This window comes from Misgurnus anguillicaudatus, chromosome 12, assembly GCF_027580225.2.
Source record: "Misgurnus anguillicaudatus chromosome 12, ASM2758022v2, whole genome shotgun sequence".
In the NCBI taxonomy this organism is placed as follows: Eukaryota; Metazoa; Chordata; class Actinopteri; order Cypriniformes; family Cobitidae; genus Misgurnus; species Misgurnus anguillicaudatus.
The window spans coordinates 1955310-1976376 of record NC_073348.2 but is presented as its reverse complement, the minus strand read 5'-3'; the positions used below and the strand labels follow the sequence as shown (position 1 = coordinate 1976376).

Genomic DNA, 21067 nt, shown 5'->3' with positions numbered 1-21067 from the left:
CAGATTGTCCACATCTATAATTTCCTTCAGGAGCTGAAAAGTGAATCATAAATCGTTCTGACCCTTCAATCATTTGCCGTATATAAGGGGCTTGTTTCTGAACAATTCATGGAGGATCTTCACAGAACTGATTCAATGCCAATGTTTATGTATATTAGCAAACTCATTCGATTTTGACTCTTTTTGATCAGTATTTTCAAAATGTGCTGCAAGCTTCTTTATTCCACGTTTTGGCATACCCTCTTTCACAAATAGATCCTTACATTGCATTTCATATCTTTAAAAAACAACCACCCTACAATGAAAATAATCATTTTTATAAAATTTTTTGGTGCATTTTTGTCTGTAGGATTTCTATATAAATCTGTCACTAATTGAGTATCATCTTTTATTATAAGTAAATCCAAATCAATGTATTGACGGCACAAGATATTCGATAAGGCAGCGTTAACCATACACATTCATGTTCAAAATGACCAACATGTAGATTCGCATAATAAAGGGCCATTAGTATTCCCCATTGCTGTTCCCTGGATTTGTAAGAAATCATAATAATCTTTAAAGATAATTTTTTTAAATCTTGAGAGCAGTAATAGCAGTGTGCCAGTTTTTGTCCTTTGATATTTAAGTGTTTTTGATGATCTAGCACCTGCCTAAAAATAGTTTTGTGATGTGGGCATACTGCAGTAAATTACATCTAGCATATATTAGTGGTTGGATGGTTAATAAGATAATTTTATATAAATAAATAATCTATATTATTGACAGACTGTTGACAAGTTAATGCTTAGTTCATTATCTACAATATTGATTATTTTTGACATGCATGAAGTGATGCATTCATATGAAAGCAATAATAAAAGCTAGAACTGCGAGTTTAACATAATTTAGACTAAAATACATAGTTAAATGGAAAATAAGTTCATATAAGGGATTCATGTGATCATTAAATATTATTACATCAGGGCAGAGCGGTTTATTTTATTAAGCAATAAAATAGTTTTCTATTTGTAGAATTGGAGAAAAACACTTAAAATATGTCATGGTTTAGCCAGGGTGCACATGCTTTTGTAGATGTGGTCAGGAGGACACACGTTAAGCCAGGAGAAATCCATATTTTAGTTCAAATTCTGCTTCAACACATCTGCTTTTTATGATGAATAGCTGATTTACATGTGTTTGACTGGGGGTCACCTAACCCTCAACTGCAGCAGGACTAAAGACCACTGGTCTATTAAACAATCTAGTTAGTATATACTCTAACTTTCTTTCAATCTCATAAAAAAACCACTTATCAGGCAGGATCCCATTTATCATACGTACTTTTCTTACTTTACCGGATATAAAAAGACACTTTCAAAATAATACCAGCAGCGACGACTCTTGCCACCATCACCTTTGGCTTCCTCACTGGGAGATTGTTGATATTTTGTTAAGGTTTTATTATTTGAATTTATCTCTTAATTCAATATTATTATAGTAATATAGCCATAGTCACTTTACCATTTTGATATCTTGATTTTTAATGATTAATAGAACACTGTACAGACTTGACATTTACAAATTGGTTTATGCCACTGTGATTTTAGTTTTCTGACACCATGAGTAATCTAGGTCTTTAATAATCAGGGATTAACTTTAATTTTCTAAAAATATAACCACCACATGTAGTTATAAACTTCACCTACAGCAGATTGTTTAACATTAACTGAACAGCAAACCAACATTCGGTCAGCCCATGAAGCCTCAGTTTCATTTTTTTTTTTTTTTTTTTGGTAGCTGAAGAACTTACATTTTATAAAGCTGTAGAGTTTAATAACTGCTGCAAAGATCCTAAACGATCCTCTAAAGTTTCCAACAAACAATTTAAAAGTTTAATCCAGAAAATATTGATTTCTTCAACGCTTTATTTGCTTTTTTCAAACATAAAGGTTGCAGCAGGACATGCAGGTGACAATCCACAACATTTGAAGTACAAATATTTCTCAAGATCAGACGGCTAGTGTTTATTAGTAACAATAAAAAGCAATACAAATAAAAACTCAGCAATTCACTCCGGCAATGTGATCCATTTATAAAAATGATTGTAAATACAGTACTGAATCTTGAGACTTCCACACAAACCCATGAACGCAGGCAGTGTTTTCAGAGATCAATGTGATCCTCTCTGGACGAGGAATCTGTTACAGACTGAAAATATACAAAACCAGATAAACCTAAAGCTCTTCATCTTTAGCAGCAATGACACCCAAATACTTCACACATCACACCATCAACTTAACACGTGGAAAATCTTCACCGCTCCAGCAATGTTAAAGAACGAAAGGCAATGATTTCTCTTCTCTTTAGTTATTTGCTGCTGAAGAGACCCGGCGCTTTAGGCTCGTCTGAGATCGTGTAGTGAATTACTGTCAACAAATAGCTGCTTTAAATTAAATCAATATAATATTTCACACTGACATGCAAATGTCTACATTCTATTATATGTGATTTTACTAAAAACTACTGACAATTATAAAACATGTCTATAAAGAGACCTAAAATACTGCTTTATAAAATGAATATAAACATGATAAAAAAGGGTTAGTCTCAGAACCTGACGAGTCTACAAAAGCACTCGCACCTCACACAAGTCTTACTTAACATGGTCAAAAGAAAACAAACATTTGGTATGAAACTGAAATGTGCATTCAAAAAAGAAAAGCATGAATCAAAATAAAGAAACACAAGAGATTTCAATCAGTAAATAGAAAAACGCAGGTGGAGTCGAGGTTGCAGGTCCATCACATGATCAAACAGCCTCTTTTAGTGGCACGTGGATCTCCCTGTAAACACACAGCAGAGATCAGAAGAGCCATTAAAACAACACAAATCAATCTAATGGACAGACGACTGCTCTTATCAAACCTGCTGATGATAGAAATGCTCCTCAATGACTTCAGCCTCCTTATCATCATCATCATCCTCCTCTTCTTCATTTTCCTCTGGCAGTGCAGTCTTGAATACTGTTCTTCTCACGGCAACTTCCTGTAATATATCAGATCAGAACCGATCCTCTGCTCCACTAAATCTTCAAATGACACCACCAACTGTTCACACAATTTATTTCTCTATTGATAAAAACATCTTACCTCTCCTTCTGAGCTGATGAGAAGCACTTTAACGTTCTCACCGGTTCCCCAGGACTTCTGATTCTTCCAGATCAGATCAGTTGGAGGATTGGAGCTCACGCCTGCATCCGATGCCCAGATCTGATTAAAATGAACACAAAACTTACCAAAGCTACCCATCATAAATTATATTTGATCAGACAGCAGCTCATATCAGTGTTATTAAAGGCCACAGATCTTTGATGAAGGTAAATAATGAGAGAGTTCATCTTCCTCAGCAGAGAGATGGTGAAATAAACAAGCAATTCACATAAAATGTCCAGTAAATGTACCTATAGTTAGTTTGTCCAGAACAAAGCATTCACATAACTCATCTGGGTAAAATACTTATGCCGCAATAGTTAGCCTGTCTGGAACCGAGCGGATTTTAAACCAAAATACTGTATGACACTTGCATCACATGCAAACAGCCCCTACGCTAATAGGATTCTGTTTCTCTCTCCCTGTCTCGTCCTCGACCCCGAGGACAATGATCGACCAACGACCACTGGCTGAACCAGTTTAATCCGCTTACCCGTTTCCTATTCCTATCGTGATTCCTAGGTTTTTCTCCTCCTAGGAGTTTTCCCACAGGGTTTTTCTCCTAGGGCGTTTTTCATCCCCTGGAGAGTCAGCCAACATTGGCTTAACTTAGCACTTTACTTTATACGTTACAGTATTACTACGCTCGCTTGTACCGTTTATTCTTAGCCGCTGTATTCTACTTCTTATATTATCCATTGATTATTCTGTTTTCCCCTACATCTATTCATGTAAAGCTGCTTTGAAACAATTAACAATTGTGAAAAGTGCTATATAAATAAAATTAAATTGAATAACATACCGTCACTTTCTGTCCCGCCTTTAGGACGAATCTGGCTGTGAATTTGTATGTAGCAGTAATGTCACCAATAGTTCTGCTCAGCTGATATCCCGCCATGGGCTGATCCTGGGACAGCAATTCAATTCAGTTATTCATTGATCAAATAAACAAACTTTCTTAGAACTACAGAGGACAGTAAAATGTTCCAATATCAATTTTGGCATCTCTAACTCAGTGTTTCTCAACTCCAGCCCCCTAGTGTTTGTATTTTTGATGGTTCCACTTGTTTAAATTAGTTTCACGTTTCCACGCACCTGTTCAGAAGTGTTGTGTAAACGGATAAACTTCCCGTCCACATCCAGTTCATCGATGCAGACGCTTCCGGTGGCGGACGCTGAATGAGCGATGCTGACGCTGCTGCTGGCCTCAGACTCCTCCACATCCACACGCTTCCTCTTTCCACGCGTGGTGCGAACGCTGCGACTGGATGAAGCTCGAGAGACCGTCACACGAGATGATGGGCTGGGAGACAGTTTCAGCCTGACACAACACAAACACAACACTCACATGTTTATTCAGTCGGTTAAACTCAAAGAGTTTTAGAAGAAAGAAACCGGAGTTGGACTTTTGTCATGCATCACCTCTCCTCCTCTCCCTCCAGCAGTTTCCTGTAGGCATTGATCTCCATGTCCAGAGCCAGTTTGACGTCCAGCAGTTGTTCATACTCATCCAGCTGCTGTTGCATCTTGGCTCTAATCTCAGAGATCTCTCGCTCTTTCTCTGACAGCAACCTGCGGCTCAAATCTTTCTCACGACTCAGAGCTTCTTCCAGTTCACTGATGCGATTCTGCCAACTGCGTGTCTGAAAAAAAACTTTTATTGTCTCGAAACTCATCTTTTAACTCTTAACCCTTAAGAGATCCTAGGGACATTTTCTGCCATTTTGATTTTGATTTTTAAACCATCTTGACTGTGATGATTGAATATAGCCCAAACTTGCCAAAGGTTAATCATTTTTGATACATTTTAGAATTTTGGTTTCATTTTTTTAAATTAGCTTAAAATGGCTAAGCTACGCAAAAACCGACACATGTGATCCTAGGGACAAAAAATGCCCCATTGAAAACCATTATAACTACCATTTTTGACCCCCCATGTATCTTAACATAAACTAATACATACCTTTATGTCAATATATCATTTTGAACTACTGGCCTTGAAGTTTCAATTTTTATACTTGTCCACCAGGTGGCGCTACTTTTTACCATTTCATGCATTCATCAAAATGTCACAATTTTTGCTGTTTTCTGCGGACCGCATAGCTGCTGAAAAGATAAACCTTTAATGTTGAAAATAGTGTGTGTAAAAAAAGTGTGTCTGAGTGGTAAGGGGGTGGTGGTGATGTCGGGGTGGAGTCGATGTTGAGTGGGGCAGGGGGGCATATTCAACATATCCAAATTCTTCTCTCTTTGAAGGGCACATTCTGCATTATAAACTAATTCAGTAATAAAAACGATGAGAGGTCAGAACCGAAACAAAATCAATGTTCATTTTGATTCTCGCTCATGTTGTTTATGCAAGTATACTGCTATAAGTATGAACAGTATAGCAGAAGTAGTAAAAATGGCAAGGCATTACAGCACACACAAGGCTCCTGAAATAATCATGCACTTCAGGAGCGAGGATGGCTCCTCATCTTCCTCCGAGGATTCTGAGGTCAACACGGAGGCCTCAGAGGTAGAAGTAGATCAGCTGGAGCCTAATTCATTAGAAGGATCTTCAGAAGACTTGTCAGAAGGTGAGAGCGGAGAGGAGATGGATGAAGTGGTGACAGGATGGACATCAAAAATTGAAAAATCTTCTGGTCTCCCACAAACATGGAGACCCTCCGCTACTTCCCAGCAGCCAGAGATTTGATCCCAGGGCTCGCACACAATGCCACTGCCCAAATCAGTGCCCTGACTTCAAGCTTTTCATTGATGCATGAAATCCTGCAGCATATTGGGGCCATGACAAACCTACATGGGAGACAGTCACAGACTGGAGAGATCTTGAGACAGAGAAACTGCAGGCTTATGTGGGGCTGCTCATTCTGACCGGTGTTTACAGATAAAAAATGAATCAGCCCTCAGTCTCTGGAGTGAGAAATCAGGACAGGTCACTATCTGGGCTACGATGTCCCACAAAAGTTTTCACGACATCAGCCGAACACTGTGGTTCAATTAATGTTAACATATTGGCATTTAAAGGGTTAAAATTTCCACAAATTTAATTAATATTTGACATGTATGTTTCAGGAAGAAGTAGTGTTAAAAGATTTAACAGTTTAAAGTGGAAAAAATGATTGATGTATGATATTTTTAGAGCAGTTTTTGGGAAGGTGTCATTTTGGCCTTAGGATCATTTTAGCCTTAGGAAGTGTGAGTTTTGTATAAAATCTGACCCTGTACAAAAAATAACAATGCATCAAAATCAATGTTACTACCAATCTTTTACCCATCCTAGGGTCTAATAATAATTATAAGCAAACGATGTATTTTCATCCTTCAACAAAGGCCAAGCTACAGGTGCCATTTTTATTGACCTTTCTAAGGCTTTTGATCTGGTGGATCATTATCTTCTTCTTGATAAATTGTCTTCTATTGGTCTAACTAGAAATGCTCTCCTTTGGTTTAGTGCTTATCTTCATAATAGACGTCAATGTGTTGTCTTTCAAGGTTTTCAGTCAGATTATGTAATTGTTGAAAAAGGTGTTCCACAAGGTTCTTCGCTTGGACCATTGCTTTTCTCCATTTTTATTAATGATTTACCTCAGATATGCTTAAATTGTTTGGTACATCTTTATGCCGATGACACTGTAATTTATACTTCTAATTCGGACATGACACAAATTCAGAATTATTTACAATCTGATTTAAATTTGGTTCAAAAATGGTTTCATAATAATGGTCTTATACTAAATAAGAAGAAATCCTGTTGTATGATGTTTGGGACACGTCGTTGTCATTCTTCTTCTTTGGATTTGAACATTATCTTTGAAGATGGCTTAACTCTTGATAAAGTCGATTCATTTAAATACCTTGGCCTTTGGCTTGATTCTGAACTTACTTTTAAGCCCCATATTGATTATGTTGTTAGTAGAATATATTATTGTCTTCGTTTACTTTATCGTTCAATCAATTGTTTTACATTTCAAGTAAGGAAAAGAATTGTCTCTCAGTTAATATTACCCCTTATTGATTATGCTGATATTGTTTATCAAAATACCTATGATATTTACCTAAAGCCTCTTAATGTTGTCTATAATTCCTTGTGTAGATTTGTGTTAAGGTGTCCGTATCGTACCCATCACTGTTATATGTATGAATTGCTTAATTGGTTACATCCTAAATCAAGAAGACAATTTCATTGGTTTTTGTTCATTTTTAAATGTGTTTATTCTGTTTGTCCATTTTATTTGAAACAATTCCTGATTATATATGGGTCTTCTTATTCACTTAGACATATGCAATATCCTTACTTTCTTGTTCCTAAAATCTTTACTGAGGTCGGACGCAGGTCATTTCAGTATAAAGCTCCTTTTGACTGGAATAATCTTCCTGTTTCTTTGAGATCTACTACCTCTCTTAACCGCTTCAGGATTTTATTATTTTCTTATCTTAAAATAACTTGTTCATGTTTTTGATTGGTTTATTATTACTATTATTGTTTTCTTTTTGTTTTGCTTTAAATTTTGTCTTCTGTTGATGTTATTGATTTATGATGCTGAGATTTTGTATTTCAACTATGGTATGAGGGTGTGGGGGACATGTTGAGCATTTTGTGTTTGTTTTGTAATGTGGTTGTGTTTTGTGTTGTATTATTTGTTTATGTTTTTGGGACCCCCTTGAAAATGAGATGCCACATCTCAAGGGGCTATCCTTTCAATAAAAATTCAAAAAAAAATTCAAATGGTAGTTCAAATGTTTTTTTTGGGGAAAATATTTAGATTTTTGTTTTTTTCTGTTAAAAAAACATGGGTTAATGTAAACAAACTGGCATGTAAAGGGTTAAAATTTCCACAAATTTAATTAATATTTCATATGTATGTTTCAGGCAGAAGTAGTTCTAAAAGACTGAATCATTTAAAGTGTAAAAAAATGTTGACATATGATATTTTTAGAGCAATTTTTAGGAAGGTGTCATTTTGTGGCCTTAGGAACACTTAAGGAAGTTTTTTATAAAATCTGACCTTGTTCAAAAAATAACAATGCATGAAAATTAATGTTGCTACCAATCTTTGACCCATCTCAGGGTATAATAATAATAATAATCACATGGTGGTTCAAATGTGTTTTTTGGAAAATATTTAGTTTTTTTGTTTTTTCTGTTAAAAAAAAAACATGGGCCAATGTAAACAAACAGGCATATAAAGGGTTAAAATTTTCACAAATTATATTAATATTTGATATGTATGTTTCAGGCAGAAGTAGTTTTAAAAGACTGAATCGTTTAAAGTGGAAAAAAATATTGATGTATGATATTTTTAGAGCAGTTTTGGGAAGGTGACATTTTGTGGCCTTAGGATCACAAGTGTGAGTTTTTTATAAAATCTGACTCTGTTCAAAAAATAACAATGCATTAAAATCAATGTTGCTACCAATCTTTGACCCATCCCAGGGTCTAATAATTAAAATAATCAAATGGTAGTTCAAAAGTTTTTTTTTTTGAAAATATTTAGTTTTTTTGTTTTTTCCTGTTAAAAAAACAGGGGTTAATGTAAATAAAATGGCATATAAAGGGTTAAAATTTTCACAAATCTAATTATATTTTATATGTATGTTTCAAGCAGAAGTAGTTTTACAAGACTGAATCGTTTAAAGTGGGAAAAAATATTGATGTATGATATTTTAGAGCAGTTTTTGGGAAGGTGACATTTTCTGTCCTTAGGAACACATACGTAAGTTTTTTTAAGGATCTCTTAAGGGTTAAAAATATCAATTAAGTCCATCTTCTGCTGTTTTTTTTGTTGCATATTCTGATATTAAGTTTTCCACGTATACATTTACGTATACAAGTTTTCCACGTATACAAGTTATTTTACAAACACACCAGACGGTTAACTTGATTTGCAACGAGTACAGAGCATTTTTTTGTTGACAATATTCCCAGCTGATGAAAACACACGCTCCACCATGACAGCCCTACCTGGCACTTCATTCAAAGACATTGCCCTTGTGGTGATTTTGTGTTGCTCACCAGCGAGGTATGTGGTTTTCCACCTTCATTAATTAACATTATTAACATAAAATCATCAATTAAATCCAAAAACAATGAGGTGCACTGAGGTAGAACGCAGGGTGCTTCATGTATTATGAGAAAAAGATTAACACAAGCTCTACTACAGCTAAATATTAGGGGTGTCACGATTCTCCAAATCCTCGATTCGATTACATTTTTCGATTCTAAGGTCTCGATTCTCTTTTTTTTTAAAAGCACAAAAAAATGCTATTCCATTTTAAGACTAGACTTTTATGAAATATAATATCTGACCTTAACCCGGAGATGCCCTGCCTTGTTAGTTGTGCTGCCAGTGGAAAAATATGGTACACGCACATACCTGATAAAACGAAACTTCCTGTCAGTACCGTGCACCTTGTCATTTAAACACGTGCGGGAGTAATGACGAGTTTATATAGACTCGAGCTAATATAATGTCGGAGTCCGCTGCTTGTAAGTAAACATGCTGCAGTGCACGGTAGCAGTTTCTCAATACCAAGTGCGCCAACTTCGGACTCAGTCCATCGTAGTTCGGACAGTGTTTTGTACATGAATGTGTTACAGCTTTCTCTGAATTTTCAGTGAAATTGATGAAATAAGACCGCGCAACTTTCACACGCCTGCAAAATGAAACTGCGGAAATCAGCCGCTTTAGTTTTATCAATGAAAGGCTAAAAATAGCGCTGTACACATTGTGTTCACACCAGAAGTCAGAAAAGATGTAAAACATTGTGTTCAGTACCTCAGATTACATATAAGGACGGAGAGAAGGCGACCGCGTGTGGCTGTTCAAACACATTCAACCACATGTGCATTTACACTACAAAAGCTTGGCAAGCCGACCGGATGTGACATGGGGGCGTTGCAGCATCGACGATTACATTTTTTAATTCTACGTTTGAGGATGTGACTTTAATTTCAATCGATTTAAAATTGAAAATGTGACACCCTTACTAAATATATTTATTTTAAACAAAAATAAATTGAAGAACATTGTTTAGGCTTATTAAGTGCAAATTTACAGAGCAGTGTCTTAATGAAATTAAAATTAGGCAGTATATTTGTGCATATGTAAGCATACAAAACGAACGCAAACAGAAGGCAATGCATTTCAATAATATATTAGTAGATAAATGTGAATCTATAAAATATGAAAACGAGTTTAACTTGGGAGAGATCAGTTTTTGTCATTTAGATTTTGTCATCATTTCAGAACAAGCTTAAATGTGATCCATAACAACTTCCATTATATCTGTGTGCTCCACAGTTGAAAATATGTAGAAATATATGCGATAAAAAAAGTACAGAAACAAAACGCTTGGCTTATGCAGAGAGAACGATAAGTCGTTAATAAAGCAGACTGTCTGTAATAACAGAAGACGTGCTGAAACAGTCGAGTCGACAGATGAGCATCAAGTTTATGATGTTTCATGCAGATATTGTTGATGAAAAACTTGCATATCTAAATTCCCAGGACAGATGAAAGTCAAGTCTTCAGTCAGTTAACAATAAAGCATTGCAACTCGCTCTTCTGCGATGCGGACGCTGTAGATACACTAAATAAAAATCTTTAAAGGTTTTATCTTTAAGCAGTTTTAATGTCGCCAAGCAATCAGTTGTATTATGACGCTTTGTATGTGTGTTGAAGTTATTTTAAACAACACTAATTCTGTCATCTTCGTTTCACTTTCCGGTTCAATTCAGCTTGATGCTCCAAAAACCAAAGAAGTAGCACTTTAAATGTATTGGTGTAAGATCCTCTCAGAGTCAGAATCCACACACCCTTTCATTTCTGCAAATCAAGACTTTCACACGGGCTTCATGAACCAATCCAGAAAGTCATAAATAATGACAAACAATGAGTCATGTTTGTTTACAAAATAACTAAAGAAAGAAACATTTAAACGTTCAGGAAATGAGATCTAATGTTGTGTCTCAAAGTTATTTTTAGGAGGAGCATCAAACATTACAAGAGGAACTAACGTTTTAACAGTGAGATATACATCAAGTGACCTTCAATTCAAATCAATTCAAATCAAAATCTCTTTCTAGAGCACTTCTCACAATTTTGCATTGTTGTAAAGCAACTGAGTACAACTGAAACAACATGAATGAGTCAAAGAAAAGTAGTCAAGACAATACTAGTAAAAGTGAAACTCTTATAGCTGAGAGCACGGCTGGTGTCAGATAAAGGTGAATGTACCTCTTTCTGAAGGTCTGCGAGCTGAGAGGAAAGACTCTCCACCCTCATCGTGGATTCACGCAGCTCCTCACGAGCCAAACTGGCTGAAGAAGAGTTCATCTCTGAAGACAACCGCACGTTCTCAAGCTTAAAACACAAACACCACAGCACAAACAGGAAGTAAAGACCCGTGTTTAGAGGAAGGAAACAGCTTTCTTCACACATGCAGCAGAGTCCGGTCATACGACATCTTCATGTGACATCTCTAGATGAATGATGTTCAGTATATTCATATAAATGAATAGTGAATGCAAGCGTCACCTTGGCCATGTAGGTCTGTTCCATCTCCTCTTTATAAAGCTTAACCTGCTGGTCGTGTTGTTCTCTCATTTCTGCCAAAGCCTGAGCCAGTTTACTCTCATACTCCATCTGACGGCCTGTGTCCACCTCCACCAGACGCGTCTCATGTCTGTGACGAGTGTCCTTGATCTCCTGTCAACATCACAGACACAGATGAGAACATCAGACAGACTTTACAAACCTTGAACAGATACATGGCAAGAGCTTGATTCTTATATGAACAAACAGTTACTCCTCCTCGTCTTCACGGACATTTCAAATCTCCCTCCTTGTCATCAGGCCCCTCCCGATCTCCCTACACAACAATCACCCTCCTGACCTCCCTCCGCCTCACAATTTCCCTCTGTGTCATGCCTCTTCTAACACCCTTCATGTCTAGGGTTGGCATGACTTTACCCTTTCCCTTTGCAGTTTAGTACATGAAAGGATTTCAAGTTGTAAATGTCCTCCTCACCTCCTCAAACATGTTCTTTCTGAAGTCCAGCTCCTCCACGAGGCTTTGGCAGCGATTCTCCAGGTCCACTCGTAGTAGAGTTTCATCTGAAAGCTGCTTCTTACCACAACTCAAACTGTTCTCAAGCTGAAAAACAGAAAAACTCAAAATAAAACACCGGTCATGCTCACACTAGCTACGTTTACATGGACACATTTTGCCTTCATCGGATTAAAATCCTTCCGATTAATAAATCCTATCATAGCGTTTACATGAACACTTAATAATGTGATCGGATTGATGTGCGTGTTTATATGACACAAGATTTACATCAGATTTGATCATTTGACATGCGCACATTGCACAAATATAGTTTCACGCTGTTTCAAGATTTGCTTTGTGCCTCACTGATTATAAAGCAGCAGCACAAACACCCATTCACGTGTGCCTAAAAAGCGTATTTTATATCACGCACGTTTGTGGATCAGAGAAACATCATGGACTGACCGGACAACGCTGTCTTGTATCACTTTATGGGGAATTGGAAGGATAATAGGAACAAGATTAACAAGACAATCACTTCTTGTGACTTCCTTCAACAAAACAAACTCGAGTTATTTGCGTCACATGTCATTACGGCAATTCTACGTCATTGCACGTGTGCATATGCTCCACACTCCCGTCCTGTAGGTGGCGGAAATGCGCCTTTCAGTGGGTTTGCCAACCGCCATTAAAAAAAAGAAAAGATGGCACATGCGCAGAGCATCCCAGTTTCAGTTCATCCGATCAAGTGTATACATGTCATTTTGAGCGGATTACAAACGGTATAAACCACCCCTAACAAGCGGATTCGATTTTTAATCAGATTGGCACTTTTTAGTCCGATTGAGGTGTTTACATGGAGCATTTTTATTCAGATTGATCATTTAAACGGATTACAAATGTCCATGTAAACGCAGCTAGTGATGAAGTTTGTTAGATTTAACTTCAAACATCAGTCATAATCACAATCTGAATTGTGATCTTCCCATTAAAGAATCAGTCATTAAAACCAGAGATAAACTTTCAAGATGTCATCTGAATGAATCCATCGATAATACACCAGAAATAACTTGGAGGTACTCAAATACCAAAAATTATTAAATTGTAAATATTGTGAGGAGCGACTGCAGGAAACATTACATTTACAACACTGTGCTCAAACTTTAATCTGTACTTTTATTGTGGAGATTTATGGTTATATAAGCTTTATATGACACCAAGCACAGCTCCTCCAGACGCTGCAGGCCGTGTTAACAAGGCAGCTTATCATATTGTTTAAGGCAAGATGCCGTTCACAAGTTAAAGTCCGATAGGGTCAATGTCACAATTATGGGATTTGGGACTCTTTGTGAATTGTCTAAATGAGGTAAAACCCTGGAAGTCAGTGATTCTTCTATTTTAATTAAAGTAAAGTAAGTAATTATACCTATTTCGCAAACCTGTGGTTAAAAATGTAGAGATCATGTTTGACAACACCTTGACATTTTACAAACAAATAAATTCAGTTGTTAAAGTATTTTTTATATACGATTACTAGATAATGTCAAAACTTTTTGTCTTTAAATGATCTTGAGAAGTTGATCAATGCGCTTTTGTGTTTTTCAGACTTTTGTAATTCCTCGCATGTGAGTGTCATTCACACAGAAATAAATCCACTCCAACTAGTCCAGAATGCTGCCATGAGGCTCTTGATGGGGACTTACAAGTGGGATTATATTTTTGAAACTCAAACGTCATTTGGAAAACGAATCCTGTCCGATTAGTGCTAAATACAACCATATTATAAAGTGTTTCCAATTATATCTTTGCATTAATACAATACAATACAATACAACTTTATTGTCAACCTTGGTTGAAATTTGTCTTTGACCAGCAAAACCAGACACTCATACAAACACATAATACAGAAACACAGACATAACACTGTATAAAATCACATACCCATTTGATTCAAAAAACCGATTGCAGAGGGTACAAAGGATCTTTTGTAAATATTTGTCTTTGCTCTAGGCATTAAAAATCGTCTCCCAGAGGGCAATAAAACAAACTGATCACACAGAGGGTGAGTTGGGTCTTTGGATATACTCTCCGCTTTCAAAACACATCTTAGGGTGTAAACCTCACCCAGCTTACTCTGTGGTCTGCCAATAATTTTACTAGCTGTAGTAGTAACTCTTGCCAGAGTATTTTTCTGCTTACAGTTAAGATGCCCATACCAAGCGATTAAATTATAGGTCAAAACACTTTCCACCAACGATTTGTAGGCAATCTCCAATATGTTTTGACTTACTCCAAACCTACTGATTCTCCGTATTAAAAATAATCGTTGCATGCACTTTTTCACAATATTGTTAGTGTTATCCATAAAATTCAACTTACTGTCTATGCATGTGCCAAGATATTTAAAATTATCAACAATCTCAAACTGGTGACCTTCTATCAATACCGGCAGTATTGCAACATCTTGCCTAGTGCGACTTATGACTAGTTCCTTGGTTTTCTTTATATTTAATACTAGTGCACTATTATTGCACCAGCCCAAGAGTTCCACAACATATTTCAGATATTTAGCTGAGTCATTTATGTCATCTTTTTTTAAAAGTCCCACTAGGGCCATGTCGTCTGCATACTTAAAAATTTTAAAATTAGAATTGTTAATCATAAAATTATTAATATACAATGAAAATAAGACAGGTGATATGACACTTCCTTGAGGGGCCCCAGTATTAACAATACATTCATCTGACATCTGTCCATTATACTGTACCCTCTGAGTACGGGACAACAAAAGGTCCTTAATCCATAAAATCAGATACCCATTCACACCAATGTATATTAACCGTTCTAACAGAATATCGATCCTCATTGTATTAAATGCCGATGTAAAATCTAAAAAAAGAATTCTTGCATAAGCATTTGAATTTTGTAAATGGAGGGTTAGAAAATTCATCATAGTTAACACAGCATCATCAGTGCCCCTATTTTCGTGTATATGCAAACACACCTGGATGTAGTTTCAGTGTTTCTTTCTTCCTGCCCTAACTCTTATTTAAAGGTGACATTCTGGTCTGACAGAAGCACATATGTTTAATCATACAGAGCATCTAAAAGTCTGCATCTGTGTCTTAATGCTGATTAGAATGGCACCAAATCTATACCTCGTCATCTCTTTCTTAGGCTTTTTCGTTTGCGCTTGTAAAATTACTGGTATTTGCACCAATATTTAACACCGAATTTTGGGCTCGAAATGGCTGCATTTGTAACTGACAGGAGAAGGCATCACAGAGATAAGAGAGCATGTGGTACAATGCAGAGGATTGTTTTAACAATTTATTTGTAATGCCAGAGGAACATTGTTTTAAAATATTGTTTGCCAAGTCGTGTTTTTTTTTTATTAGCTGAAGTAAATAAAAGAGGATTTATCAGAAGTCACACAATACCAAGGGTTTCAAAACTTATTCAAACCTTCATTTTTGTCCTCCAGTTCTTTTAAGTGCACTATGGCTTCATGAACTTGGATTTCTGTGGTGCTGAACTCAAACACATCAGGTGTTAGTAGATCACCCGCACATCATCAGCTCTGCTTATTTGTGACCGTGCACTAATTTTCGCTGCTCTTAGTAAATTGCGTCAGTCATTGTGGAAATCAGCTGTTGCGCCATGTTCTTTAATTTGTGTTTTTTTTGTAAATATCCTGCAGGTATCATCACTCCCATCAGTGCTTTTTTGTAATTGCGCTCACGCTAATTTGTCCCTTTTAGTAAATCTGGCCCTAAAGCTTTCACAACAGCCGTCCAAGCTTAGAAATATGAGTTTTTGTGTGATGATGTGTTTATACCTCATGGACTCGTAGCTGCAGGTCTGTTAGTGTATTCTCCAGAGCTTTCCTCTCAGACGCCGCTGTGCTCAGTGCAGCGTCTTTAGTGTTCAGCAGAGCTTCAATCTCCTTCACATGAGCCTGAGAGCCGGCCAGATCAGATTCCTTCTTAGCATAACTGTAACAAACACAAATCACACTTTAGTCCACATTTCTCATCTTCCCATGTGGCAGAAAGCAGGATGTGCAAGACACAGCACAGATGAGCAGCAGCAGCGTGCTTATTTGTTTTGGCAATAAAGTTGTATTGTTTAATGAAAGCGAGTTTGTCATTGTTTTGTTGTTGTGTTTCTCATTAAGAATAATAATAAACACACCACTCAAGCAGTGCTTGAAATGTAGAAAAGTGGTAGTTTTCCCGATGCGCAGTCCAAAAAGTGATGACATTAATGTTGAGCTGCACCTATCAGAGTGTTTTTCAGTGACAGCTGAAGACAGTGTCTCACCCCCCCCAACCAAAAGGAACCGTACCCGAGACCACCTCTGCAAAGCGTACCCACCCAGGTACAGAGCGTAGCGATCCAACTAGCCAAACAAACCATACTTTGGGTTCACATTTGAGACAGCGCTGTAATCATGTAAAATACTGATGAAAAATTATGCTTTCAATTTTTCTACAAAATATCCAATGAAAGATTAAAACAAGTATTGAATAGCGCAATCTCATTTTCCTTTTAAATGGTCTTATTTTTCTGGGTTTACTTGTTTTAAATGTCAGTTGAGTTTGTTAGTTAGTTGTTAGCGGTTTGACTGGCCATATGTTATTTTAGCGAGATTTGTGCAGCTAGTGAGTAGTGACCAAATACCAAACATAAAAGTCAAAAGTTAACACAAACACCTCAGATTCATTATGTATGAGCAGGACTGTATGAACACAGATTCATTGCTATGGTGTTTTAGGGTTCATGAGGATAGAGATTTGCTTTTTATTTTAGTGCTCCGGCCGGTGACCTCAGAATCTCTGGAATGTGTGGAATGTTTGACAGACGACCAAAAATAGCCAATCAGACATTAAGGTTGGGAATCGAATTTCAATTCAGATTCTGAAATCGGATCCATAAGAAAGAAATCGGATCCTTGTTATAATATTACAATTTCACTTAACAATTCTGGACGGCACGGTCACATAATTTTCACGTCATTTGTTAAGACCGGAGTCACCTAATCTATAGCCATCAGCGCACAGGATCTTCTCCTCGACTGCTAATAGTCAGTTCGCACAATGAACTCGCCACCAGCTCTCATTGAAAATGAATGACTTCCGGCCACTTTGACGCTGATGGTGGTGTGAAAGCACAGTTATGAGTGCGACAGTATTTATAGTGAAACTAAAGCTGCCTGCATTTTTTGGTTGTTGAGTCACCATCATTTAGGTCGGTGCTACGTTACGAGGGGAAATTATTTAAAAATCATTTTGAGCATAGCCATGTTTGTTTAAAAGTTTTGCTGCTCCTAATAGTTTTTATGTATCCAGTTTTTTTTGTGTGTGTTCAACTGTAAGTAATGGCACAAAATTAATATTTTTTTTATCTATAAAGGCCACTTGAATTTTATTGCATTTCACCTCTTTGGAAGCAAAACCAAGAATTGTTAGGAATCAGATTCAATAAGCGGAAGTGAAATCAATAGATTTAAAACTATGACCAACCCTAGACATTATTGATCCTTACACTTTCAGGGCAATGGATTCAGGACTCAACGAAACACAATGTGACACTAATGCTGTTGGGGGGGTCAGTTTACCATCGAGACACAAACACAAGGAGCTACAATAAATAAATGTATAAGTTATAATAAAACCATACGCAGCACTTCACCTAAACTCCTGTCATCAGTGAAGTGATGTTACAGTGTGATATGATGGAGATACACAACAGTAGCTGTGTTTCCACTACCCTTTAAATTGTACAAATTGACATTGTGAATTGAAACGCGCCAATTTTACAAAAAATTATGCAAGCATGAGGTGGTGTTTCAGGCAATTTGGGAAAGGTGTATTTCACGTGCTCAAAAACCTGCTTGGAACACAGCATCAGTCACATATTATTTGAAGATGAAGCAGTATTAACTAAAACAAGGGATGGGCGATAACTTGCATGCAATATTTTGCACATCCGTCAGTAAAGCCGGTTCCGTGATCGCCATCAGCTGTTATCAGATGGAGCCACATTTACTACACAAAGCCGTAGTTCACCGACAAGCTGGGCCATATTGCATACATATTGCAGGCGATACGTCCGGCATAATTAAGGAAAAATTGCTCCGATTGTCAGTGAGCAACGGCTTTGTGTAGTAAATGCCGCTCTCTGATAGCAACTGATGCCGATTTACTACTAATCAAGGAACTGGCTTTACTGACGAGATGCACAAAATATTGCATGCAAGTTATCGCCCATCCCTAGTTTTAGTTAATACTGCTTCATCTTCAAATAATATGTGACTGATGCTGTGTTCCAAGCCGGTTTTTGAGCACGTGAAATACACCTTTTCCAAATTGCCTGAAACACCACCTCATGCTTGCATAATTTTTTTGATTCACAATGTCAATTTGTACAATTTAAAGGGTAGTGGAAACACAGCTACTGTTGTGTATCTCCATCATATCTAAGACACTTCTATATATACCGCTTTGAAGTTTAAGGAGTTTTCCTTGGAATTAAATCTTCGGAAAATACTCTTGTCTCCTTCGGTTAAAAATAATGCCTAGTGAAGTGGATGTGATATTAGTAAATCTACCAACATCAGTCGATGTGATGTTTATAATGACTTATCGCTAGAGGAAAAAATTTCAGTTGCATATATCAACGGTTAATGGAAACACCATTTTCACAAGTCTTTGTCAACATTATGATAATAACACTAAAGTTTATGATAAAACTAAAGTGTGCAAATTTGCAATAGTAACACAGCTAATGTTCAGATGAATCAGGCAACAGACTCTGAACAAATTAACTGCAGTTTACTTTTAAGACTCTCATATATCTGTGTAAAACTAATGCAATAACAGTGATTATAGTCTTCAACATGCACACACCTGTACAACACACACAGAGGCTGTGTTATACATTCATTCATACAGGAGTATGACAGCAGCTGCTGGTGAAATGAACACACTCACACACACATCTGAACACTGCACAACTGTGTGTGTGTATAGCATGTGTTCATTACTGAACAACAACACTTCACATAGAGCTCACTGTACACACGCACGCACACGTGTTATAACGGTAAAGTGATCATGAGCTGCCTGCTGCTGTCAATCAAAACACACGCTCTCCCTGTCACACACACTCTCAGTTTCAATTCAATGTAAATGTACCTCAATGTCGTGATTGTGTGTACTTTGTATATTGCCAAAGCATCATACATAAAACAACAACAACTCTCTCTTTCTCACACACACGAGTTATGAACTAGACTCACTCGTGCAGTAGTTGCTCGTGCTCGTTGCTAATCTTGCCGAGCTCAATCTGCAGGCGTGCGCGCTCCCTCGCAGTATCATCCAGCGACCTGCGCGCGTCCGCCAGTTCAGTCTCGTAGAGAGCTTTGAGTGCAGTGATGTCGCGGGTGCGCAGCTGCTCGTGCTCTTGGATCTGCAGCTGTAAAACGCTGTTATCAGACTGCAGACTACGCACTGTGTCGATGTAAGTAGCCAGACGATCATTGAGGTGCTGCAGATCTGCTTTCTCCTGCAGACGAGAGATCCGCGCCGGGCTCAGAGGGGACGCGGCGCCGCTAGCGCGGGACCGCTGACCGACCGGAGTCGCGCTCGCCATCCTTCAGCCAAGATTTAATTAATCTGATCAACGGGTCTGATTATAGACATTCAGCTCACTGCGACTCTTACTCTATTCTAACCGCTAGAAAGAGATTAATGTGCGCGGCGCGTGTCTCTCCGTACTAGCCGCGTGAAAGAATGACTGAACTAATATGGCCGCGCTACTGTTACACGTGACGTGACCACATACACCCAATGACTGCTCGCCACGTCATTCGACGGGTTCAACAGAGCAGTTGAGACAAAATTCAAATGAAAAACACCACAAAAACGTTGAGGCACGACTACAGCGCATGCGCGACTCTAGCACCGCTCCTGAGAAAATTAATAAAAATTCGAAAAAAGCCAAATGTATGATCATTATTATCCTCATTAGAATAATACATACATGGGTCGAAATCCTTTCATTTCAATTAAGTATCTGTTTTCCTTTTAATAAAGTTTTCCATATCCAACCCCGAAAAACTTGCAGTTACAAAATAAATAGGCAATGGACTCTTTTAAGTTGAACAAAAATCACAGGAACAATCAATATCTAAATGAAATTTCTCCAATACACTTTAATCAGGATATATCATGTCAAATTCAAAATGTAACCTCTCTATATAAATACACTGATCCACATTAAACTTTTACGAGTAGTTGTTTCTGCTAATATTATCTTCCTTATATGTTTGTTTGAACAACTATGTTTAAGAAATCTCTTAAAAGTACTGTCTTTTTTGCCAACTGCATACTCTTTTGTTGTAACTGGAAACCCAAAATTTAGCCAAGAATTCTAAGTAAATTACCATCTGAATTTAAAAGTGTTCTAACAAACACAATACCATTTTCATACCAGCTTTTATAGAAAAGAGATCTATTTTGATATTGTATACATTTATTATTCCACATAATATATTTATTTATTTGGGGGAAACTGTGCATGAACACCAGCATCCAGGCCAATAAAGTTTGTTTGTGAATTTTAACCTATTTTTACACAGTTTATCCATTTTATAATCATATGTTAACAAAAGATCTACACCACCCATCATCATAAAAAATACATGGTTTGGAAATGTATATCACATGCATACAAATTAACCATGTGGCTTATCACTTACTATGTAAGTGCAAATAATCCACCTTTGCTTTTTGCTTTATATAAATAAACTGTGG

The 21067-nt window shown here is 37.1% G+C and overlaps 1 protein-coding gene across 1 annotated transcript; it reads right to left on the bottom strand.

Annotated features, from left to right (window-relative positions):
• Positions 1-1889: 1889 nt before the first annotated feature.
• lmnb1 (lamin B1) lies at positions 1890-20068 on the bottom strand. The gene is made up of 11 exons (XM_055207042.2): positions 19552-20068; positions 16087-16243; positions 12228-12353; positions 11735-11905; positions 11435-11560; positions 4614-4834; positions 4287-4512; positions 3994-4098; positions 3132-3251; positions 2908-3027; positions 1890-2825 (listed from the first exon to the last, which is right to left on the bottom strand). Exons 1-11 carry the CDS (start codon positions 19902-19904, stop codon positions 2784-2786), a joined length of 1767 nt encoding a protein of 588 aa, XP_055063017.2. The 5' UTR covers positions 19905-20068; the 3' UTR covers positions 1890-2783.
• Positions 20069-21067: the final 999 nt, after the last annotated feature.